The 25,744-nt window shown below is 33.0% G+C and overlaps 1 protein-coding gene across 4 annotated transcripts; it reads left to right on the plus strand.

Moving 5' to 3' along the window:
• Positions 1-2,702: 2,702 nt before the first annotated feature.
• Positions 2,703-24,806, plus strand: LOC114168999 (molybdenum cofactor sulfurase). 4 transcript variants are annotated; one of them, XM_028054005.1, is made up of 23 exons: positions 2,703-2,965; positions 3,082-3,180; positions 3,304-3,362; positions 3,941-4,101; positions 4,710-4,861; positions 4,931-5,057; positions 6,667-6,772; positions 6,854-6,899; positions 8,025-8,063; positions 8,137-8,293; positions 10,682-10,784; positions 11,921-12,037; positions 12,197-12,274; positions 12,444-12,545; positions 12,859-12,931; positions 13,258-13,314; positions 14,679-14,789; positions 15,400-15,464; positions 17,629-17,780; positions 19,972-20,204; positions 23,539-23,678; positions 24,262-24,366; positions 24,458-24,806. In XM_028054005.1, the coding sequence occupies exons 1-23, from the start codon at positions 2,833-2,835 to the stop codon at positions 24,563-24,565; spliced, it is 2,523 nt and encodes an 840-aa protein (XP_027909806.1). In that variant the 5' UTR covers positions 2,703-2,832; the 3' UTR covers positions 24,566-24,806. The 4 variants fall into 4 exon arrangements, with proteins under 4 accessions (XP_027909806.1, XP_027909805.1, XP_027909807.1 ...); XM_028054004.1 differs by having other exon boundaries at positions 2,704-2,965; positions 24,262-24,372; XM_028054006.1 differs by lacking the exon at positions 13,258-13,314 and having other exon boundaries at positions 2,704-2,965; positions 24,262-24,372.
• Positions 24,807-25,744: the final 938 nt, after the last annotated feature.

Consider the following 25,744-nt stretch of genomic DNA (forward strand, 5'->3'; position numbering starts at 1 on the left):
TATGTACTATAAAAATAAATAAAAACTACATGGCAAGTATACAAATAATAAATAGAAAGATGAGAGTACACAAATTCCTTTATACTCTGTAACTTAGGTCTTTCACTTGTAACACGACAATTTAGCTAGTAATCTTTACTCACGAGGCTAAAATGGTCATATGACTTGGAATTAAAGTTTCACTTAAAAATGACAACACATTATATGTTCCTATGTGAAAATTTTAACTTTTGGTTTAATTGATAAAATAACATTAAAAATGAAGAAAATTTACTATTTTTATTAAAAATAAATTTTTGAAAAAGAAAAACAAAAGTGTTTATCCTATCCAAATAAAGTACATATAGTAAGGTATTTTAATTGAAGTATTTAACAATTTACATGCACTCTTTATCAAAACCAAAAATCTAAAAATCAAACTACAAATATACTTGATAAATTCATGTGGATACGACACTTATTGATACTACTCGTATCAATACACTTGTTGAAAAATGATTGTTGTGAAACAGTCATCATATGCTATCTCTTTTTTTTTTTTACTTGTAACTAGTGTAAAATCAACCAATTAATAACATATTATTACATTTCTAGTTCTCCTACTGCCCAAGGTTGACAATTGATTGATTTGATATTAAAAACTAGGTATTCTTGGTATTCTAGAATGACTATCAGGGCTTCTAGAATGACACTCATGTTGAAGTTGTAGTAACGCACCAAGGTTGCGATATTAATAACATCAACATAAAGTATTTCTCTTATGGTTTCATTGATTCTCTTAGCTCGTTTGAGATAAAACATATTAAAAGATCGTTGTAAACAATTAAAAGATATTAAAAAATTGGGCACTCACGAAGTAGACAATTAATTGTAGTTTGATGTCGGCCCTACTACAACTAAAGTCGAAGGACGTCGACCTTACTGCAACCGAAGTTGAAGGACGTGACCTCTGCTGCACTTTTTCTTCACACTATCTCTCTCAAGCCTTCCTGGCTGCTGTAGCGACTTGTTTGACCACCACCTAAGTTAAGTTGTGGTTCATTTAATGCAAATGCATGTTGTTTGGTTGCCTTGGGCATGATTCTTTTTTGTTTTCACCAATTATTTTCGTGCAGGGAGTGTTTTGAGCCCGTTCAAGCGGCAAGCGAGTTCTCCTTTCTCCATTGTTGGCGACGATAACGAGGATTGAGGTGCTTACTGCACCTCCAACTTCGTTCAAGGTTTATATATGCACCAAATATTGAATAGTTTGGTTTATCTTCGTTGAAGTTTGGATATGGCTTGATTTACATGTGATTTTGGTTATGTTTTCCCATATTTTATCTATCTTGGCCAAAAGAAATAGGGATTTTAGGAACTTTGCTTGAAGGAGTTTTTCTCACCACTTTTTAATTTGGTTTTATTGACATGTATTGATGTTCATATATAATGAAGTTGCATTATTTTTTCAACGGTTCAAGAATCTATCACCTCTTACAATAGCATTAGGATTTTCTTGAAAACTGTTTAGGACAAGATTTTGATAAAACTTTTAGTTTTGTCTTAATTGTTTTAATTTTGATAACTTAAGTGTTGATATTTACATTTTGTTTTAAGAACTTCAGTTTTGATATAAAATATGTGTTAGTAAATTTTCTAAACTATACTGAAATGTTTTATGCTTTTCAAGTTTGAGAAAATTGTAGATACAAACAATTTTAACTTTTGATGTTTGACGATATACTAATTGTCGTCAACTGTGGTACAGTCTGACATTCTTTGACCTCAGTTAGTATACACCGACAAACGTTAAAAGATGCCTAATTTTAATTTGAAATGCCTATTTTTGGTTTGACATCCGTCGTTCTTGGACGTCAAACCCTCACCAAACCAACATTTTTGGATGTCGATTTTGAACATTAACATCAATTTAACGTATCCCGATACGATATTGGAGTTTAGTTTGACATTAAAAGTCGAAAATACTGGACGTTAAGACTTTTAAACTTTTTATGTTAATAGATGTACATGTAGTATTTCATATAACATTTCATAAATTTTAAAAGAAGTATCCGAAAAAATTGTCCCATAAAATATCTCTCATATTCTGAAAATTTTGTTCTATAAATATTGTTTTGAAAATATTATTCCAAAAAGGTTGTTCTAAAAGTTTTTTAAAATAAATAAGCTGAAAGTCATCATTAAAATACACCGTAATGATAGAATGAAGTTTGAATCATGAAGATAATAAGAAAAAAAGAGAAGAAGAGTAAACTGTTAGGTTTACTCGAGGTCATATAATTTTATAATTTTTTTCTCATTCTAGAAATCCTAATTAGAAATCTTTCGGATTTTAATATTTTCAAATCTATAAAGAGAAATGAATGTTTATATAGTATTCGAAAATCATTTATTAGATTCTAAAAAACAACATAAAATATGTTTTGAAACAAAATATTCTAAAAGTATTATATTAAAAATTTTATTCAAAAAACTTCTTTTAAAGTATTTCCAGAATAAATAATCCACAAATCACCATAAAGCATAGAAAGATAATGTTAAAAGTTATAGGAGTGCAAGCAGTAGTTATGGGGTGCAGGAATAAAAACTTCTTGTCCCATGTACCAAAAACGGCGCATGACGTGGCATATATATATATATATATATATATATATATATATATATATATATATATATATTTATTTATCGTCCATGTGTTCGCTTTTGGACTTATGGATGAAACGTGTAGGCAATCACTTTCCATCTTGTTCGCGATACCCTTTAGTTTATTTGCCTTTGGAGCTTTATCGGGGTTCTTCTTACGGTTCCGTCTAACACTAACATTCTCGAGTCATGGCGTCACACATGGGCGACGGTGCCAAAGAAGAATTCCTCAGAGATTTTGGTGAACATTACGGCTATCCTAAGGGCCCCAAGTCCATTGATCAAATTCGAGCTACTGAGTTCAAGAGATTACAATTTCAAGGTCATGCTCGTACTTCCCATTGATTATCCAGTTTCAAACGCTATCAACATGATAAAGTAATATCAATTATTCTCTGTTTTGTTTTGTTTATTTTTGTTTTTTTTCTGCTTTTACAGATCTTGTCTACTTGGACCATGCTGGGGCAACTCTATACTCTGACCTGCAAATGGAATCAGTTTTCAACGATCTCACCAGTAACGTATATGGAAATCCTCGTATCCTAATATGTTTCACAATCTTTGTAGTTCGATATTCTTAACACTGAATGCAGAGTGAATTTACGTAAGTGGTGGTTGACACCGACTTTCTGAAGTGAATTTCCTTAGCATTGATACTAGATAGCCAAAGTGACTCCAGTTCTTCAACTCTTGACATTGTGAAGAATGCCCGCCTGCAGGTATATGTAAATTTTTAATTTTTAAGCATGTTAAACGTCTTATTTGTAATTAAATTATGATAATTTTGAGATTTGATTCGGGATGGTGTATCTTTTTCTAGTGAAAAGTAGATGTTACTATTATATGCAAGAATTTGTTCATCGATTTCTGGAGATGATAGAGGAGAGAATAATAAAGTTCAATGGCAACTTGAACGTAATTAATTTTCTTCGGTTTACTTTGTCTTGCTTTGGTTGACTGGTTGGACCAAGTTGGGTCACCCAAATAGGTGTGTCCAACTAGTAGTTGGAAGTTGCTATTGGTGTTTCTTTTTTGTACTTTTTCATATATGTTCTGGAAATTTCTACATTTGCACGGATTATCGAACTATCAATCATGCAGGTCCTTGAACGTAATTATTTTTCTTCGCTTTACTTTGTCTTGCTTTGGTTGACTGGTTGGACCAAGTTGGGTCACCCAAATAGGTGTGTCCAACTAGTAGTTGGAAGTTGCTATTGGTGTTTCTTTTTTGTACTTTTTCATATATGTTCTGGAAATTTCTACATTTGCACGGATTATCGAACTATCAATCATGCAGGTCCTTGACTACTGCAACGCATCACCTAAAGAATACAAATGTATATTTACCTCTGGGGCAACAGCAGCGCTGAAGCTGGTTGGAGAGGCTTTTCCGTGGAATTGTAGCAGTAGTTTTATGTATACAATGGAGAATCATAATAGTGTTCTTGGGATAAGAGAGTATCCTACGCGATTAAAAAATGATACATTGTTCAATTTTATAATAATTTCCTTTGGTCAAATACTGGATACCGAAGGTTAACAATGCTCTACAACACGGAGGTAGAAGACATCATGATATTCTAGTTTTCACTTTCCTGTCACAGAGCTGTTGTAAGGAAAAAGGATGAGCTTATCATGATAGCTACCGTTCAATATATTGCTGGACTGATGAAACAATGCCTTTGTTTAAGTTTAGTAAAATGGGATGAATCTTGGCATTAGATGTCTTGAATTCATTAAGATATTTCTTTTGGTCCTGATGTGACTCTAAATCCATTTCTTTTCAAACGATTTTTGTGTTCAACAAGACTCGAGGTCTTGTCTATTTTATATAATATTTTCAGTGATTTTCTTTTACTTTCTCAAGTTTGTCTTCAGAGAATGTCTTATTTTTTCATTTGGCTGTTATTGAAAATAATCTTCTCATGCAATAAAACTACTGTAGTAAAATGTTCCTGTTACTTTCTGATAAATGTGGATATGTTTTTAATTTTTTCCACTGTGATTTCTCTGCTACATTAAATGATTAATAACACCGTTTTGTGTACCCCCCTTAACTAGTATAGATATGCTCTTGGTTGTGGAGCAGCGGCTATTGCAGTAGATATTGAAGAAGATATACATCCTGGAATTACAGGAGAAACACTTACTACAAAGATGTCACTACACCAGATTCAGAGGAGAAATGTCGCTAGGTCAACGGAAGGAGAGTCAACAGGTAACTCTTTACGTCATGTATATGTTGCTGGGCTTTAGATGACTTATTATATTTGTTTCTTCAATGCAGGTGATGTGTATAATTTGTTTGCCTTTCCCTCAGAGTGCAATTTCTCTGGATTAAGATTTGGTCTAGACTTGGTGAACATTATCAAGGAAGACTCAAGCAAGATTTTGGGAATTTCTTCAGTTTGCAAGTAATATACGTCATTCTCTCTTATTGACTCCTTCAATATGGCATTGAATCATTTTGTCCAAATAACATAATAAAGACTTAGTTATGCATATCTATTTGATAATGCAGACTCTCTCAAATAACTTGTATGTCGAACTGATTATGCTGTGCAATTTATTATTTTCTTGTCTGTCATCATTCAAAATATTCTTTATGTTTTCTTTTTGAAAGGTAAAATGTTCTGTTTTTGTTGAAAATGGTATATGATAGACAATAATTAAATAAACTGTAACATTCAAATGTGTAACCATGTATGCAAGTTTTCTTTTTACAGTTATTGTGTATGCAAGTACTGCCCTATGTAATCCTTGAATCGTGGATTGACGCCCACATGCAATCTTTGAGACTTGGATTGACTGTTTTGATTCTCCCACTTATACTCTTTCTCTGATTATGCGCATCTACTGCTACCTGGCCATTAGTCATTACCTATTCAGATTCTTCAATGTGTTTCATTTGTCCTTTTTGTATTTTTACTCATTACAACATGCATATATTTACAGCTACATTTAAGTTTGATACATTTCTGAACACTTCTGAGTTATATTAATCATGATTTCTTGGGTCATTTTTACTGTTTTTTAGAATATAAGGACACATCAGTGAGACTGATCCTGTATGCAGGAACTTTAATTTTAGTACTATGTATTTTTTTGATAAGCAAACGTTTTAAGAGGGAAAACAGAGGTACAGAAGCAAGATGATAAGAAATCCTCAGAAAATATCAAGAATAAAAATGTAAAAAAAGAAACATGTAGCAGCATGACAATCTCTCTAGATCTACCATAAGCACCAAAAAGAGCATTAGTTGTACAACATTTGTACTTCATATATTTATTTACATGCTTTTTCTTTCACTTTGTCTTACTTGTTCTTTTCAATATGACAGATACCCCAATGACAAAACAAGACTATATATAGATGAATTACTTTGTCTTTTTTAAGTCACTCTGAGAGAGCTTTATTTCTTTTTGGAAATTCTTTGAAGCATAGATGTTTGGTGTAGGAGAATATAAGCAAATGTCAATTTCTTTATTTTCTGTTTTTCTTAGCTGTTTGTAAACGGTCTGTTATTCTTTGTATCAGGATATAACCTTCATCATTACATTTATAACTAACAGAGCTGTCACCTCATGGCTACAGCTTTCATTTAGGATTGTTATATATATTTCTTCTACAGAGAAACACTTGAAAAGGTTAGGACAGAGGTTAAAAATATGGAAGAAATTATGATTCAAATGCTTGATCTAAATAGTACAAGAGGATCCATTATACAGAACTCTTCCACCCTACAAACAAATACAAAAAATTAATAACACAAAGAGCTTTATTTGTCTTTGAAAATTCTTAGAAGTGTAGATATTTGCTTATTTGCTTACTTTTTTCTTTTTCTGTAAGAAACAAATAATTGGCTGTTGTTTTCTTTAAGCCACTCTCTCTTTTTGTTTTGTTTTGCAATGTTTGTCTATATGTATGGAGAGAGAGAACATTTTATTTATCTTCTGAAACTCTCTAAAGCGTGAAGCATAGATGGTTGTATATTTGCTTATTTGTATATTTCTTTTCACAAGAAATGGGCAATGGATGGTCTTAATTGATGCTGCCAAGGGAAGTGCTACCATGCCACCTGATTTGTCTAAGTATCCAGCTGATTTTGTTGCTATCTCATTTTACAAGGTAAAAGAGTATATATTTTAATTTTGCTTTATGAAGGAATATTTCAAAAACTGAAGTTTTTTCTTTCTGCGTTTCTGTTAGCTTTTTGGCTATCCAACTGGTCTTGGAGCTCTCATTGTTCGAAATGGTAAGCTACTGGTTGTGTTATGAGCAATGGATATAAATTCTAATTTTATAGTGTTAGAATACACACTGAGCAACTCACAAAACGGAGAACAAACAAGAAAGAGAACAAGAGATATGGGTATTCAATATGAAATTTATTTCTCACTAATTAAAAGCAGTTAGTTAACAGCCCACTAACCACCTACCTAACATACAACACTAACTAAATTATTTAAGACACTCCCCCTTAATGCATATTAGCAATAGACAATACTCCTGTCTTCTCTCTAATGAGCTTGAATTTGTCAGCCTTTAGAGGCTTTGCTAAAATATCAGCCATCAGTTCACTAGTACTACAGTATTTTACCTCCAACTTCCCTTTAGTGACTTGATTCCTTAGTAAGTGAAATTTTGTCTCTATATGCTTGGTCCTTCCATGAGCAATAGGATGTTTAGCCAAGCTAAGAGCTGACTTGCTGTCTACTAGCATCTTCATTTCCTCTTCTCTTATAATCTTCATTTCTGACATTGAGTTCTCAAGCAGTAGTTAACAACCCACTAACTTCCTAACTAACAAACAACAGTAAGTGAGTTATTTACAATATTCCCCCTTGATTTAGATTAACAGTAGACAACACTCCTATCATCTTTCTATGCAGCTTCTTCACTAAACACACCTACAAACTAGAGAAGAAAAAGGGAAAAGAACAAGAGATATGGGTACTAAATCTGAAATTTATTTCTCAGTCATATGTATCACAATACAATACATCATTACTATTTATAGTACTTTTACAAGCAGTAAGTTAAACCCACTAACTACCTCACAAACATTCAACACTAATTGAATTATCTACAAAGTATACAGTCTTTATGATGTGATATTGTTATTAACTTTGGCTAGAACTATACTTCATTCATTCATTCATTCATCAATCTATTGACTTTAAGTACAAGACAGTCATCTATGCTGGTATCTATATCTCAGGATGAAAATGCTTGATTGATTCACTGTATGCTATTCTGGGTGAATTCTGTTGATGCTGTGCCTTGTTTACCTTGAGCGTGAAACTTTTGTCTCATGGCTATTCATTTGACTCTGTAGAAGTTTTTCCGTTATTGACTATTTTATTCTTTTACATTGCAGATGCTGCCACGCTACTGAAGAAGACTTATTTTAGTGGAGGTTTGTGGCTTAGACTTTACTTGCTTCATTGCAGTTTATACATGGCTATTTGATTGGTAGGACCCCATCACAGGAACGGTTAGCGCATCCATTGCTGATATTGATTTTGTTAAAAGAAGGGAAGGCATTGAGGAACTGTTTGAGGATGGAACTGTTTCATTCTTGAGCATAGTATCTATCCGCCATGGCTTCAAAATCCTGTCTTCTCTAACTGTATCAGCAATATCAAGGTATATAAAGTTGTATAAATATATAAAATATCCTGCTTATGACATGAATTTACAATCATAATCTTATTCACCGTTCGAAGTTCTTGTTATATATTATATTATTCTTTTTGATCATGACTAATTTAACTTGCTGATTATACTTTTCAAATTTCAACATCTGATCAAGGGAAGAAAAAAAAAAGAAATAGACATAAGTATAAATTAGTTATTCTAAGCATGTGATAGGTAGTTCTGTAGCAGCATCACATTGTGGTTAGAGTTGTTGTGTTGCAATTCTGTGGAGTATAACCCAAATGTTTTAGCTGGTTAAAGGGACATCAATGGCTTTTTTCATTGTTCAATTTTTTAAGAAATTTATGTATTTTTACTTGGGTTCTTTAAAGATAAAATGGACTGTTAGTTTATCTTCAAAAGTGTACTTTAAGCTTAATTCAACCCCTGAAAGGCGACCAGTAAGAGAAGGTTTGCATCTACTTATATATTATAATTTGACCATATCTCTAGTCAATGTGAAATTTCCAATCGGCCTCTTCTGTCAAGAATTTAACATCTCGACCGTGTGACTAGATATTTGTAAGTGGTTTGATAGCGGGATGATAGTAGGTGGCCTGAATTGTGCAACAAACCTCACTTGGATAGATTTTGATACCATATTATAAAGTGGACTTTAAGCTTAACTCTACCTCTTAAAATCAGTTTGTAAGTAGAGGTTCGCATCTACTTATATACTATAATTTGACCATATCTCTAGGTGTTACAAGATCTCTAAAAGTTTGTAACTATTAGTACAAACAAGTTAGTTTGTACAGTTTATATAGTCATCACATGTAAGTCATTTGTATAGCTATAGGTTTTATTAGTGAGCTATAGGTGATAGTAAAATTTTTCAGTTCATGTTCAGCTCATCTTCTCTAATTCTCTCTTCAGATAGAGTTACACAAAGATAACAAGCGCGCACACACACACACACACACACATATATATATATATATTTATATCATCTAGTGGCAGAATACATATTTCAAAGGATGTTCTTTTTAAGGAACATAGATTTCCTTTTCCTGATCTTTTTCCAAATACACCAAATTCTGTCAAAGATCTTGGTCAATATTTTAAGTTCAAATCTGACACAACGTCGACAGGCTTTAAATCCTTTGTCTAGTACTTCCATGACACCTGATTTTAGTGTAACTTCATCTATATCTGTGTAACTCCTTCTATTTTTAAAAATACTGTTCCTTACACAATTAACTCATCTTCTAATTCAGTATCTCATATTGCACCCCAACTTAATACTAATCCTATGCATACTAGATCTAAATCTGGTATTTTCATAACAAAGTTCATCCCTCTTTGTTACTACATCATTCTGAACCTACCAGTGTGTCAAGCAAGCACTTAAAGATACAAATTGGTTGGATGCAATGAATCAAGAGTATGATGCTCTTATAAAGCAAAGACTTGGGATCTGGTACCTCTACCCTCTAATAGAAAGGTTGTTGGCTGTACATTAGTTTTTCAAGTCAAGGATAATGCACATGGAAAATAAATAAGTTTAAAGCTCGTTTTACTAAATTACAAATTTCTTTCACTACTAATTCTTTTATGTGACAATCAAAGTGGTATGTCTATTTCTCACAATCCAGTATTTCATAATCGTACTAAGCACAAGTAGATTGATGTTTTCTTTGTGAGAGAGAAGGTTATGGCCTTGTAGCTATGTATTTGTCATATTCTAGCTCCTGATCAATGGGCAGATATTCTAACCAAGCCTCTATCTTCAATTTGTTTTATGTTTCTTAGGAGTAAATTCAATTAAAGAGTTTTTCTTCTGAAAAATCTTCTTCTCCTTGAGTTTGAGGGAGGATGTTAGTAGAAACAAGTTAGTTTGCACAGTTTATATAGTCATCACATGTAAGTCATTTTGTACAGCCGTAGGTTTTATTTAGTTGATTAGGGACTTCCAACAATTAAATTTTTGTAATAGAGGGTAATCTTTCTTTTTGTCTGGTGCTTGTGCTTTACATTATGATAACCCATGGATGCAGAGTGGGGATTGTTGATATTATTGGGTGTAGGTAAGGAAGGTGAAAAGGAGGGAGCAAAGGTTCACAATGAATGGGTATTAAATTGGTATAGTGCATTATGATGTGTTACGAAGTTTGTGATTTTGGGTTTAGGGTCTAAGTCAACCATACAAAACTAATTTGAAAAGTGAGGATTGCCTAAGCCTTGAGGAACTATATTGGTAACATGTCTCTAGTTGATGTTGAATCTCAACACACGTTCTAGATGAAATTTATTATATTACTTTTTTGCTTTAAGTTATTTTAACATTATCCTTTGATTTTTTATTTTTTAAAGCATGCAAAATTGGTTGCCTTGTAGACATGTAGCATCTCTTGCCTTGTATACAAGGAGAATGCTTTTGGCCATGAGGCATGGGAATGGATCTAGTGTCTGCATCCTCTACGGGCATCATAATTCAAAGGTTAGTTTGTTCACAATTTCTTGTCCTATTTACTTTTTTAGATGCATGGTTTATTTTTAGTTATTTGTGCTTTAATAGCTGTACTGGAGTTTAGAGGGATTTTAGAAAGTATTTTGTATTTTGAAGAATGAAAAACAACCTTACAGTGATCATAGATTCAATTATATATAGTTATACAAATAAGCATCAGAGGACTAACTAACTAATAGAGAGTCAGAACACTAATGAGTGTTTAGAGTACATCTCTACTCTAATACTCCTCTAGCTCATGAGAAGGGGATAATCAACCATTAGCCACCCTTAAGAAGTGAGTTTAATCCTAACTCATCCTCACAAAACTGATTTGTAAGGTGAAAATTGTCCACACTTATAAACTGCAAATTGGTCTTATCTCTAGTTAATGAAGGATCTTTAATAGCCACTTTGAGCTTGGACCTTAGGGAAATAAATAAGTAGGAAATAAGACTTTAGTGAGAACATCACAATCTAATCAAATGTAGGAACATGAACCAGTTGCATGTTCTTGTTGATGACCCACTCTTGAACAAAAGAGAGATATAGTATCAAGTGTTGCGTAAGAAGAGTATGTAGTAGTTGATTATGTGTTAGAGCTATAGTACTCAAGTTGTCTTTGAGAATCGGAAAAGTATAATTGGTATCCATGATGTTTTAGTTCTGGCAAGCACTAATCAAGTAATGGGTTGAGCTACTGCAATTTTCTACTTGGATTAGTTGACATATCATGTCCATATTGTGTCAACCTCAGGAAGCAAATTATTCTACAAGCATGTTCCCATCTAGCCTCTTCTGCAAGTTGTTCCTCTTATTAAACATTGAGGTGTTTTTTCTCCTTGCTGCACAATATTATTTGATATGCCTTTTCATCTGGTAGTAAGGACAACATTGTAAAACAACGTAGGAAATGACATACTTTGGTTATTGTTTTTCTAAATAAAAAAGCACACATTGCCTTAGACATACAATGCATGGAACCGTTTAATACTTTTTTTATTTTCACCCAGAAATTTCATCATGAAATGGGACCTATAATTTCATTCAACATAGAACCGATAAGTTCACTCTACATCCATCTTTAGTAACATGCAACCAATGAATGCTTTTTTATTTTCACCCAGAAATTGCATCATGAAATGGGGTCGATAATTTCATTCAACTTGAAACGGCCAGATGGTTCTTGGTATGGATATCGTGAAGTGGAAAAATTGGCGTCACTTTCAACAATTCAGCTAAGGGTATAAATTACAGTTTTCTTCTTGTTAACGTTTTCTTTTTATAAATTCACGTAATCATGGTAGTAAACTAATTGTTTATTTATAGTTTTGCCATTCTTTTATATTCAGGAGGATACTGAGTGAATTCTGATTATTTATCTTCACTGCCTATCTGTTTAGACAGGATGCTTCTGCAATCCAGGTGCATGTGCAAAATACCTTGGCTTGTCTCATTTGGATCTCATTTCAAATACTGAGGTATTTCTACATATTCTTTTACTTACTAACAATTAATATCGATGTAATGAGTGTATACTATAATTCAATAGTGCTAACCTAGTTAGTATTATCGAATGTATGATGATTCTGTAGCATTCTTATTTTCATTTAAAATAATAATATGACATGACAAATTGTTTGTATTTAGGCTGGCCACGTTTGTTGGGATGATCATGATATAATCAATGGTAAACCTGTTGGTGCTGTAAGAGTATCCTTTGGCTACATGTCAACATATGAGGATGCCAAGGTTAGGAATCTCTAGATCATTTTGAAATTTTTTCAACCTTTGGAAGCATTTACCCCCATCTGGTTCTGGATTCATTTTTTATTTTATTCATGAGTAAAACCTTTACTTTAAAAAGAAACACCTATGCTTTCTTACTATGGAAAAGGGGCAACATGTTTATTTTGGATAAGGTTCAGTTTTTAATTGGGAATCAAAGACTATGTTATTACGAATTTCTATTCTCCTTGATGTTGGATTAAGTTCATTTCTCATGATTTCGGTTACCCATTTGACAAAACTAATTTTGTTATACCCTTTATCTTCTGTTTTTCAGAAATTTGTTGATTTTGTTGCAAGTTCCTTTGTGTCACCTCAAAATCACATTAACCATGGAAATCAAATGAAAGGTCAACATCCTTTTCCAAATTAATTTATTCCCCTTAGTTGATGAATTCACATCCTGTTGGTTATGTTCGTTAAATGACAAGGACTTGTACTTTTATTGCATTTGTACTTTTGCCATTCTCCTTCCCACATGAAAAGGCACAAATAGTTGTGTATTATAGTGTATACTTTAATGCAGCTACTTAGTATGCTTACTTATCAATTTTCAGTAAGAGATTCTCGATAGTATATATATATGTGGGTCTTCTAATAGTATCTTTAGGAGGTCTGTTTAACTGATATCAAATATTTGATGCTGTTGATTATTTTTCTTTTATGCGAGGGCAAGGCTTCTGTTTGGAGGTCATGGGCTCAAATTGTGGAAATAACCTGTCTGCTTTTGGGGGTAAGGCTGCATACATCTACCCTCCCCAAACCTCACTTGGTGGGAGCCTCGTGTATTGGGTTGCCTGCTTTTTCCTTTATGGGGTTGTAGTCAGCTAAATCTTTTGGCTGGGTCCAACAGTGGTCATCGTGATTCCATGAATTTTATTATCTTCTTCAACATTTCTACTGTTGAATCCATTGAAAATCAAAGACAATTACAAGTGCCAAAGACAGGCACTACAAAACAGGCACAGAAGATTACCACAAGAAGGAACACCCTAGAAAACAGAGAATTAGAAGGAAGAACACCAAGTGGCTCCAAATTGATGAGTGTCCCAAATAAGATCAGACCCATTGGAACTTATCAAACAGACCTAGATCATTATTAGAATGACACACATCATTGGAAAAGCACCCTTTTAGAGATATTAAAAAATTTATGAAGCCAAATAGCAAGAAATAAACCACTATTTGCCACAAAGCTGTTTCAACTTCTGGAAAACTTTCAGGTTGAATATTTCAAGGAAGAAATCGGATGGTGTTGGGAATTAGAGTCCATCTGTGTGCAAGAAATTGATTTTGGATCCTACAGCATGTAGACCAACTCTTTTTTGCATGCACAATACTTGATGATGCAGACATCTAGAAATGGACTAGGCCTAACTCAATTCCAAAAGGTTGTTAAGAGAGGTTGGGGTTCAAGCCTTATATAACTAGTATCTTGTCTTATTTCTAGCTAATATAGGATTTCTTAAGACACCGGCTACCAAAGAATGGACATCTCGATTGGAGTATGAAGGTTACAGGCCTAGACATGTGAATGGCCTGATGTTAAAACTAGAAATGCTTTGATGCGATACTAGAAATGAATGGATAACTAGAGGTTGAGGTAGTCTGTGAAGTAGTACAAGGAAAACCATCTAAAGGAGTTCCAAATTAAATCACTTTTTTGAAGAATTAGTTATGGATAGATACAACGGTGTCATTTGATTTATGTAGCTTACCTGTCTATTGGGAAAAGACTAGATTTTGTATATAAAAAGTCTCCATTGCTTCATACACTTCCCTTGGGCAATGAATCTTTATATATTTCTTCTAAAAAATCCTTCTTGAATTTGCATTCAAGAGATACTGAAGGAGACAATTACCCTTTCTTACAAAATTTCAAAATTTCAACATCTTGGGCCGTATATCAAATTCAAATTTTTTATTTGTATTTGTTAATCATCAATTAACTTCTTAATTATTGTATTGCTGTTGTCAGATAATAATCCAGGATTATGTTAAAAATTTGTTGTTAAAAGCCTTGTAGCACATTATTTTCACAGTATAATTCTGCTTTTACTGTTTTAGATGGACATTTACTCAGTTGATCACCTGCAGGTCTAGAGAATGGTTTTGTGGATACTGGTTATTATCTCAAATCAATTACAATATATCCAATAAAATCATGCGGAGGTTTCAGTGCAAGGAGTTGGCCTTTTAGCAGCAATGGTAATTTTTTCCTGATTTTACAGGCACACTTATAATTTTGTCAACTTCAAGAATAAGAAAGTTAGAGAAAGAACAACTAGAACCTGCTGAAATTGAAGGATTTTGGCCACTTGGACTATATCCTGGCCATTGAAATCAAGCGGTTACCCAATAAATCTCTTCTAATGACTCAAAGCAAGTACATTTACAACCTTATTCAAAAAGACTCTTTTCTCTAAGAGTTGGAATACACTAAGGTGCTTGAATATATGGGCTTATTGGGAATGCTGCAGATGATTGATATGATGGGGTTCTAACCTAGTCAGTACATTCATGCATTAACATTCTTACTTTTTGATTATAAAAATATAGACTAATTGCATTCATTACACATGATAAGAGCATGCTTTGTTTCTCCTAAATGAGATATTTATGGCTATAAATTTGATTTATTACAATATGATTCAGAATATTATAACCTGATTCTCAACACTAAGTTAATAGAGGTAGTAACCAACTAAAAATAAAAAAAAGAGCACATCATTCCATTTATGGAGTAAAACTACTTTCATTTTTTTCAATCTACAATTTCGTATAGCTTTTGACAACAATATCTTTGAATTTTGTGCAGGCCTCACCTATGATCGCCAGTGGATTCTTAAAAGCCCAACTGGTGAAATACTTACCCAAAAAAAGGTAATGGTTTTATGGAGACAAGATCTAAAATTTAGATAATCTGTGGATGCAGGGTGCATGCTTTGGGAACTGCATTTTTTCTTTTTTTTTCAGTTTTGATTTGGTGCTTCAATTTGGTTGATTTTATGGAAATAGATTGGTGAATTCACAACAGTGAGACTCTTTTTCTCATAGGAGTTAGTTTTTGCCATTAACAACAGTTAAAATGAACCAAAACGAAGGGTTGATAGATATTTACGGCTGCAGGAATCTTTTGAATTCAAACTCTTAATTTTATTATAGATCAATGAAGATCTGAATGTTTGATATGATCATGTACATAAATAGGGTGAAAATGATTTAGTTGTGGTTTTTATTTTATTGCTTTAAATATTCTGATTTATTAGGCTAGTATTAAATATTTTGTAATTTAGTAAATCAATCTTTGTGATGTTGATATCATACCAGGTAAATTTTTATGATTTCCTTTCTAGTTGCAATCTGTCATTGTGGTTCTTTATTTATAAGAAGGATTGAACTTCAGTACTGTTATTTAAAAATATAGACAAAATATTCTCGGAGGGTATTAACATTAAAAAAATGTGTGTAGGGAACACATGTAAATATAAATATTTGGGACTATCTCGTGTGTGTGTCCTTGTACTCCACCTACTCAAATGTCTAGGACCACCATTGTACCGAGGAAAGAAAATTGTATATTGGGTGAACTGATTTTTTCCCAGGTGTCCTGTATCTGTTGACGAAAGACAAATACAATTTATATAATTTAAAATCCTTATGCGTTTAGAATTAACCTAATAACCTGGTTACAACTAAGTGGCTCAGTCAAAATGTCATAAAGCTGCTATCCCATCCTTGCGTGAAATGTGGAAATAAGGTTTTGTTGGAGTTTTTCTTGGAAGAAAACTGTGGCCAACCTCAGTATGCTCCATCCTCTAATGAAATCAATTTCTTCAAGTAATTGTTGTGACCATTTCAACTCTAAAGCAGTTTGAGTCAGGGTCTATATTCCAAGTTTATCTTTTGGAAATCAGTTTACCGGTACCATCAACAAAAAACAATAGCTTATATTTAACCTCCTACCCTAGGGAACATAATCCAATATTCAGCAAAGTGTTTGAGGAATTTCCATGATACCGATTTATGCATGCTAAAATAATGTTCTTTGAAACTAAATGAACAAGACCCAAATCCTCTTTCGATGATGAATACAAATCTACCATCTTCAATGATGAAACATATGATGTCTTGTTGACTTTGATTCACCTGACCATACAAGGTCCTTCATAATCGTGTGTTTTCTGACCTCACAAGTGCATGGAACAAAGATAAGTTTAAAGAGAAATTGTGGAATAACATACCCGTTAATGACATCCATCCCCCAAGAAGAAAAAGGCCTTTTCAAATTTGTTATGTTTCAATTGGATGGTCGAACATATAAATTGTTTTGTTCCGCAAAATTCTGAATAAATACTTTGTTAATTCCTAAATGCATTTTTATTTTTCTGCACACTATGTTGTTAAGCATTGGGTATAAACATCCGTGATGTTTTTTTTTATCAAAAGATGGAAGTTCTTAAGCATAACATTGTCATTTTGGAATCTCAGCTATGTTGGCATCCCTAATAGCAGCAATCAGTTGCAGCACCCCAAGTACCATAAAAACAATGAAAGAGCATCTCACATGCAAGTGGGGAGGCTAGGTCAAAACCCAAAAAGAAAGCCTATAATGTTAGACATCTATGATGCTTAACTTTTAATCAATTTGGTTGCTTCTAAGTATAGATTTTCCTTTTTGGTGATAGAAAGTTTAGAATTGGAGGATGCTCTACCCATTCCTAGCCTTGGGAAATGGCCAAGCATGACAAGGACATACACTTTGAATCTAGAGTTTTTAGATATTCATTCATCTAATTTGTTTGGCGACGCTTTTAATGTTTATACACTTGTTAATACTTATTCATCATGTCTGTATGGTGCTTCTGTGGATTTAGGTACTAAGCTAACATTTGTAGTGTTGTTACCTTCACTAATCTTTAATGGATATTCTATCCAACTCTATCTATCCCTCACCTTGAACTGTGTTGCTTGTTTACTTAGCTTTTACTTTTGAGGATGATGGTTATTGTTGAGTTTTGACTTGTTTGATCTGAATTTTGTGTAGGTTCCTGAAATGGGCTTTGTAAGCACCTTTATAGACCTTAGTCAGGGAATTTTGTTTGTAGAATCTCCACGTTGCAAAGAAAGATTGCAAATTACACTTGAGTCAAATGTTTATGAGGATGCTATAGAGGATATTGAATTATATGGTCAGAGGTATACAATCTTATATGCATAATTAATTTTCTATGTATACTAATTAAATTGGACTCTTGCAAAGATGTCGATGAACATACTTTTGCAAATAAATGATTGTGCTTGAGAAAGTTCCTGGGATTGTAAGAATAAATTGAGTAATTGCGTAAGTTACTATTCACTTTTGAATTGGTTACGATTTTATGATTACAAGGCGGAAAAGGTGGTTTTAGTTCCTAAATACATGGACAATATACTCTAAGGTAAAAAACTAGCTATGTAAGTGATTTTGAAAATGAATTGGTACTAATTTGGGTAGGCATTAAATACTATATCCAGGACTCTTCCTCAAGTTGACACATAAATGGTCTAATCTTGGAACACATACATTGAACTCTTGATTGTCAGACAAATTTTTTTTGAAAATATTACTACAAATACAAATTTTGGAAAATTAATTGCTGCAGATTCCAATAGGCATTTTAATCTGTTATTTAATTATTAGAATTGGCAAATTTAGTGACACCTTTCTAGAGAACTTTCTTGCGAGTAAAATGACAAATCAATTGCAGTATGCTAGGACACTAGAGTGGAGATATGGATAGAGCCACTTGATTATTACGGCATAATTTCATTTTCCAAGTGTCTCCGAACTTAATTCTTGAAGTTGTTTAATCCAAATGAGTTGGTGAATTGCTTAAGAGAATAAAGCTCCTAGCAAAGTTTGCACACACCACACACACACACACACACACACACACACACACACACACACACACACACACACACACACACACACACACATATATATATATATATATATATATATATATATATATCAAATTATTTCCAGAGTAATTTGAAGAGACTTGCTAAGTCAACCCTTCATTTTCTCTTAATTTAGTATTTAAAACTGAGTTACATTCTAGAACTATCAGATAGGAAAAAACAATGAAGGGTCAAGATGTAGAGTACTGTCTTCAAGTTACTTTGGAAACAATTTTAACCCTCCTTTATATGTATGTTTGTATAATACTATTTCCTATGGAAAAGGCCTATACATGAATATGAAAATACATGAACAGGTGTGTAGTTTCCAACAACCCTTTTAATGTACATCAGTAATAAGATCATTGCATTCCGGTGATCATAATAGTGAGGAGGATGATTATTCAATCAATCTTTGTTATCTTTCTTGGACGTTCTTTTAAAGTGGATTAAAGAGTTAGAAGAAGGGAAGATTAAATTGTGATCCTTGACAACTTTGGCCTATCCTTAAAACAAGCTTAGTCTTATGTAGTTAGCTCAAGATGCTTCTTGACCATCTAAAGAGTGCTGGGAGACATTACTTTCAGACTCTTGAATGTTCTTCTGTATCTTATGGGTGATTTCATTAGTTTCGTACATATACTGGTGTTAGAAAGTGGAGTTTAAAGCCTAACTCAACCCCATAAAGTCGACTTTTAAGGTAAAGTTTGCACTCCACTTATATATTATGAAATGACCTTATTTCTAGTCGATGTGGGACTTCTAACACCCCCCCTCACGCCGAGGTATATTCATCTCGTGCGTGGGACTAGAAATGGGTGGTCCGATAGCGGCCCGAGATAGCGGGTGGAACAGAATGTCCAAGAAAGTTCGCTAGGACAGGCTTTACCTTGGCTCTGATACCATGTTAGAAGTGGAGTTTAAGTCTAACTCAACCCCACAAAACCGGCTTGGAAGGTGAGGTTTGCACCTCACTTATATATATATATTATGAAATTGCCTTATTTAACTCCACTTTCTAACATGGTATCAGAGCCAAGTTAGAGCCTATCCTAGCGAGCTTTCTTGGACATTCTGTTCCACCCGATATCGGGCCGCTAACGAATCACCCATTCATTTCTAGTCCCACGTATGAGATGTATATACCTTGGCGTGAGGGGGTGTGTTGGAAGTCCCACATCGATTAAAGATAAGACAATTTCATAATATATAAGTGAGGTGCAAACCTCACCTTACAAGTCGTTTTTTTGGAGTTAAGTTAGGCTTAAACTCCATGTCTAACAACTGGCTTTGATTAATTGAATATAAGGGTATCTCATGAAGCTTAATAGTTTGTCTTGTCGTTGGAAAATATATTCTATTCTAAGCTTTAAGAAGTTAATAACATGTTATTCAGAGTCAATTTTATTTTGGTCTCATACTTGTAATTAATTGTTTTTCACAGATACAAGGTATATAGTTATGACAATGAGACCAATGCATGGTTTACCGAAGCAATTGGTAGAACTTGCTCTTTGTTAAAGTATTCTAGTTTCAATCAAGATTTTACGTTAAAAAAAATCAAAGGTGCAGCCACATGTAGAGATATGAAGAACAAACTTAATTTTGCCAATGAAGCACAGTTCTTACTTGTCTCTGAAGAAAGTGTTTGTGATCTAAACAGAAGATTAAGCTCAGGTATACTGATTTTCTGACATAATATACCTGTCCATGTCTTTTGTTGTTTTAATTTCATTACAAAATGTAATGGAAGATTTTAATAACTGTTTGGCAATTATAAAAAATTCGTTCATGATGCATGATGGATTGCTTTTTTGCTGATTGATTTGATTATTTGATATTCATAATAATGCAAAAGGGATTTTAATGTAGTAAACAAAGCGGAAAGGCATTGAAAATGCTTTAGAAAATATTAAGTTTTCTTCCCAAGGTATTCACCAACTATTATGACTAATGTTTAATTTGCTTCCTTCTCTCGGCTTTTCATGTTGTATAGATTAGATTTTTTTACAGTTTTTACTTTATCTTTGTAAGGATCCAATTGCATGGTATGCAACTTGGATCCCACATTGGAAGTATGGGATTTTTGTGTAGGTTTACATGGCCTAGGGCTATCCCACTACAATGGTTAATTTTTGTGGTATGTTATCTTAAAATTTGTATCATTTTTTCCTTTAACTAGGATGGCAGATTTTTTGCCCATAAATACTTGCTCTTTTTGGTGAATATATAAATACTAGGTTAGATTTTATTAGTTAGTCAATATATGTTGTAATAACACTTCAAATTATTCAGTCAACTAATATTTCAGTTGGCATTTTTCAAGTTGATGGTAGATTTTCTTTTTAGAATATGTTGAAAGATCCAAAAACATATTATATCGTCTTATGGATATCACCTCAAGTTTTGCAATAAAGTAACCCCTAGAGGTTATAGCTTTAATACCAATTAAAGTAACAGGCTAACTCTAGAAGGAGAAGAGGGGAGGGAGTGTTGAATAGAGTCTAATACTTTTTGTGCAAAAGCTTTTGCGATCCAGATAACAATTGGTAGTCAGTCTAGGACAAACGTCTATACCTTCTACAAAAGATAAAAGAGGCAACAAGTAGTTGTTCATTCCAACTTTAAGCAACATCCAGTCCTCGTTTAAGAAACTTTTAAAAGGTTCTACCATAATCCTATTGATTACAAAATGAATACACAACATCACCCCTAGTAAACACGAGTGCACAAAGTCACTCTTTGAAAACTCAAGTACACAAAGTTGCTCCTGACCAAATGCAGAAAGTCACACTTGGAAAACACTCTTAATCTCACCTTAAATCTAAGAGTGCCAAGTATTTTTTGCTGTCACTTCTCACTACAAAGGTATGTGAGCAACAAAAGGAGTCAATTCTCAGAGAAGACGTACAATTTAGACCCTCCAAACAGGGATTTAATTTTCAGTAGGTGAAGGACATGACCATGACTTTTTTCTTGCACAGATCCCTCTTAATACTATTGTATTGCTTGAAGGATCCTTTTTCTTATTTCTGATTGTTGTGCAAGATTCTTGTGTCTTTTTCTTTGAGGTCTTTATTTTTTATAGGCTTCATTGGAATGTATATGTTATAGTACCATGACAACTTTATTATGTGTATTGAAGTCAGTCTTCTTGCGATCTTGATATCTTGGATATATAAGACTGTGATAATCTTTGGTTTTGTTCCAAGATACTTTTGTAGTTTTTTTATGATATCTAAAACAAGAAAGAGGTGAAAATACAGAACATATCCCAAATAGTATATTTCCTTTTATATGGTGATACTGTATTTAAGAAAGTGTGACATAGCTGTCTGAACATGATTTGTTCCAGAAATAAAGCATGTAAGGATATTTATTTTAAATAGCACTGGTTTTAGAAAGATACTAAAGATCCTTTCGTAAAGATAGTGCTTTTCACGCTTGATACACTAGATGATCATATAGATGATAGAAGGTGTGCTAGTTGTTATGTATAGAGAATCCATTTTATTTACATTCCTTCGATGGTGAAATCTTATGTACTTTCTGATTACGTTTGATTAGCCAATGTTACTTCAAAACGTAATCTCATTTGTTATCATCAAAAATGGTCGTTCAATATGTCTAGACTGTTTGAGACTTGACATCTGGGTCTCGGTAGGGACCAAAGCAGATCGATAACCTATTGTAATGATTTTTATAAGTCTGATGTGAGAAATTATACCAAATCCAGAAAATGCAATACAGAGCACAGGAAATTATGATTATAATTGTTGGAAGTCCTACATCGACTAGAGATAAGGTCAATTCACAATATATAAGTGAGGTGCAAACCTCACCTTAAAAACCGGTTTTGTGGGGTTGAGTTAGGCTTAAAACCCACTTTTAACATGGTATCAGAGTCAAGTTAGAGCATATCCTAGCGAACTTTCTTAGACATTCTGTTCCACCCGATATCGGGCAGCTAACGGACCACCCACTAATTTCTTGTCCTACGCACGAGATGAATATATCTCGGTGTGAGAGGGTGTGTTGGAAGTCCCACATCGACTAAAGATAAGGTCAATTCACAATATATAAGTGAGGTGCAAACCTCACCTTAAAAGCCGGTTTTGTGGGGTTGAGTTAGACATAAAACCCACTTCTAACAATAATATAGAAGAAATACAAGGCAACAGAGAGAAACAGGATTTCACAGGAGAAAGGGAAGTTAACCAAAATATCACACCCCCTTTCTCTCTCTTCCCACTACACATATTATAATTAATTGTTGCTAAACCGGAGGGGTAACTGAACTGCATATTTGCTATGCCTGACTGCATTTTTCTGGAAACTGTCCTCCACTGTAACACCTATGCAACCCTACATTTGAACCTTAGGGTAGGAAGAAACCTTAACCACATTGAAAGGAAGGATCTAACTGAAAAGATCCTTGGAAGTACTAGACCATAAATAATACATCAGACTTGATGGCTTTAATAAAATATAAAGTCCCTTGGAAGATGCTTTACAAAATTAAATTTACTCTTTGTATTCCACATAATTGCATGATAGGACAAAGTACATAAAATCTACACTATGTCAAGGACAAATGACATACTTCCATTTTTGGATGTCAATTGTTAGATGTATTGAACAAGATACTTTCTGTGGAAGGCTGCTGAGATCTTATTAACATGCAAGGAATGATAAATATCCATTCACAAGTTGAGAGATGTGTTATTTGTTGTTCCCTTTTCATGTTGTACAAATATTTTTTCCTTGTATAGTTTTTGTTTCTTCTTTTCCTTTACTTCCATTAATTAGTATAGTGGATTTGTTACATATATGAGGCTAGATTTTATTAGGTGTCTTATAAATGTTGAAATCCCTCGGTACAGATTATTCCAGTAAAAATAATATTGAAGTTCTCATATTTCTAGTCAAACTAATAATATATTGTTCTTAGTCTCTCAGCCCCAATATTTTGGAATATTAAATGTTTGCTAATTGTAATGATGTTAAATAGATGTACAGAAGGGGATATCTGGAAGAGCAATTGTGCAAGTTAGTGCAAGTAGGTTTCGTCCCAATCTTGTGGTATCTGGAGGTAGGCCTTATGCTGAAGATGGATGGAGACACATTAAGATTGGAAATAAGCATTTCAGTGTAAGTTCAAATAACCTTTTATATGGCATGATAAAACAAATTTCTTATTATTGAGAAATTAGACATAGTAGATAACCCCTTTTGACTAACCTGAGCTACGCTTTGCATTGATTAATGGTACTTATTTGAGCAAATTCATGGATTCTGTCCGTCTATGTTATAAATTCCATTTACTGCTAATGTAGCAATATGCTAATCTAAGATATTTTAGGTGAGAATGTGACTATTCATCCTTTTTTTCGATGAGATCTTGGTTAGCACAATATTTTATGACCTAAAGAAAATAGAATTTAAGCCTAACTTAATTTTACAAAACTTGTTCTTAAGTAAGGTTTGGATTGGATTTATATACTGTAATTTGATTTTATCTCTAGATAACGTGGACTAGATTTTATCTCTAAATAAAAGAAAGAGGATTATGTGCAATTTAGTCTTAATACGGATTCTCTATAATTATGAGTTCTTCATGAAGGAATAGCTTGGTGAAATCCTAGTCATCATCCTAATTACAAAAAATATAAGAATAAGACAAAAGAGAGCATAATTCTTTTGCTTAATATATTTAATTTGGTTCATTCATCAGTCGCTAGGGGGCTGTAATCGATGCCAGATAATCAACCTTGCACTAAATTCGGGACAAGTGCAAAAGTCAAATGAACCACTGGCAACGTTAGCATCCTACAGGAGGGTAAAGGTTGGCCTTTTTTTGTAGCTAGAATTCAGTTATATATTTGATTTTCTTGATGCATCACTGTTCTAATATAAATATATCAAAACAGGGAAAGATTTTGTTTGGCATATTACTGAAACATGCTACTATTGATGGAGAGCAGCAACAAGGTGGTGATTCCTGGCTTCATGTTGGGCAAGATATACATCCGGATTAAAACACAAATACCTGCAAACTCATCTCCTCAAACTGAAAACTTATAGTTCATGTTCTGTATGGCGATGGGTCATGTATTTCTCTTCTTTATCTCGTGCAGTTCCTTAACAGGGAATGTGAAATATGCTGTTATGTGAGAATGAACATTGTCAAAAAACGCATATTCGTAATAAGTTTTGCAATGCTGTGTATTGAAACTGAAAAAAAAAAAATCAATAATAAAGAATCCCATGCTACATGAAGAAAGATGTTGGCAACGAATGCTATGTCTTTTATTTTAAATTTTAATCAAACGTTTCTAAGATCAATAAAAATACATTTTTAATGAGATTGAGTGTAAATTAATTTTACATCTTTTGGTTCCTTCGCCAAGTGTCTTCCTCAGCGCAGTGCCTCCTTCTAGCATGTTTGTGGTGTGAGACCAGCACCACGATTCTAAATGACCAAGACATTCAAAGTTGATGCACACATCCCAGATTCACGTTTCAGAATGTTTCTTTTTTCTGTTACCAGATTTTGTCTGATGCATGTATCCACCCCAAATGGGTGAAGAAAAGGAGTAAGAGAAAATAGGAAAAACATTTTCGGACAAGATGTTTTGAAAGGTATTTTCGAATTCTAGAATAAATATTTTTAACGTGTACCAAATTATATAACATTTCCAAAAATAGAAGAGAAAAAAAAAATTGAAAGACGAATTTAAAGTTTTTAAATGAAAATGTGGACAAAGTCATAACTTAACCTAACCACATTAGCTAAATTTTTTGAGTGGAAGAGAATCATGAAGATTCCATATTAGCTCAAGAAAAATAAATTTTAGTTGTGCATTAAACAACTTATTATAAGAAGAGTGTATCATATCTCGATTATTTAATAAATTCTTATGTAATTTGTCTTATTTTAACAGTTAACTGAAACTTAAAAAGTATAAAAGGTTGAATGATATTTTCATTATAGATGGTTATTTTAATTTTAAAATGATTAAATTTAAAAAGAGGGTTAAATAACAAATAATTAAATTTAACGACCATTATAAGAATAAAATTGATAAAGTGATAATTTTAGTTTTAAAAAATAATTATTTAAAAAGTAAAAACGAAAATAAAAAATGTGTACACCAAAAAGAATATTGTGTTATATAATAGTATAGATAAGCTTTTCATTTTTTATAATAATTTTT

Source organism: Vigna unguiculata, chromosome 11, assembly GCF_004118075.2.
Source record: "Vigna unguiculata cultivar IT97K-499-35 chromosome 11, ASM411807v1, whole genome shotgun sequence".
Lineage (NCBI taxonomy): Eukaryota > Viridiplantae > Streptophyta > Magnoliopsida > Fabales > Fabaceae > Vigna > Vigna unguiculata.

What these genes read in the sequence shown, in the direction of transcription:
- LOC114168999 (XM_028054004.1), top strand. Translation starts at nt 2,833, where the DNA reads ATGGCGTCACACATGGGCGACGGTGCCAAAGAAGAATTCCTCAGAGAT. An exon ending in AACGGAAGGAGAGTCAACAG is followed by an intron (nt 4,862 to 4,930) that starts GTAACTCTTTAC and finishes TCTTCAATGCAG; the next exon opens with GTGATGTGTATAATTTGTTT. An exon ending in ATTGAATTATATGGTCAGAG is followed by an intron (nt 17,781 to 19,971) that starts GTATACAATCTT and finishes TGTTTTTCACAG; the next exon opens with ATACAAGGTATATAGTTATG.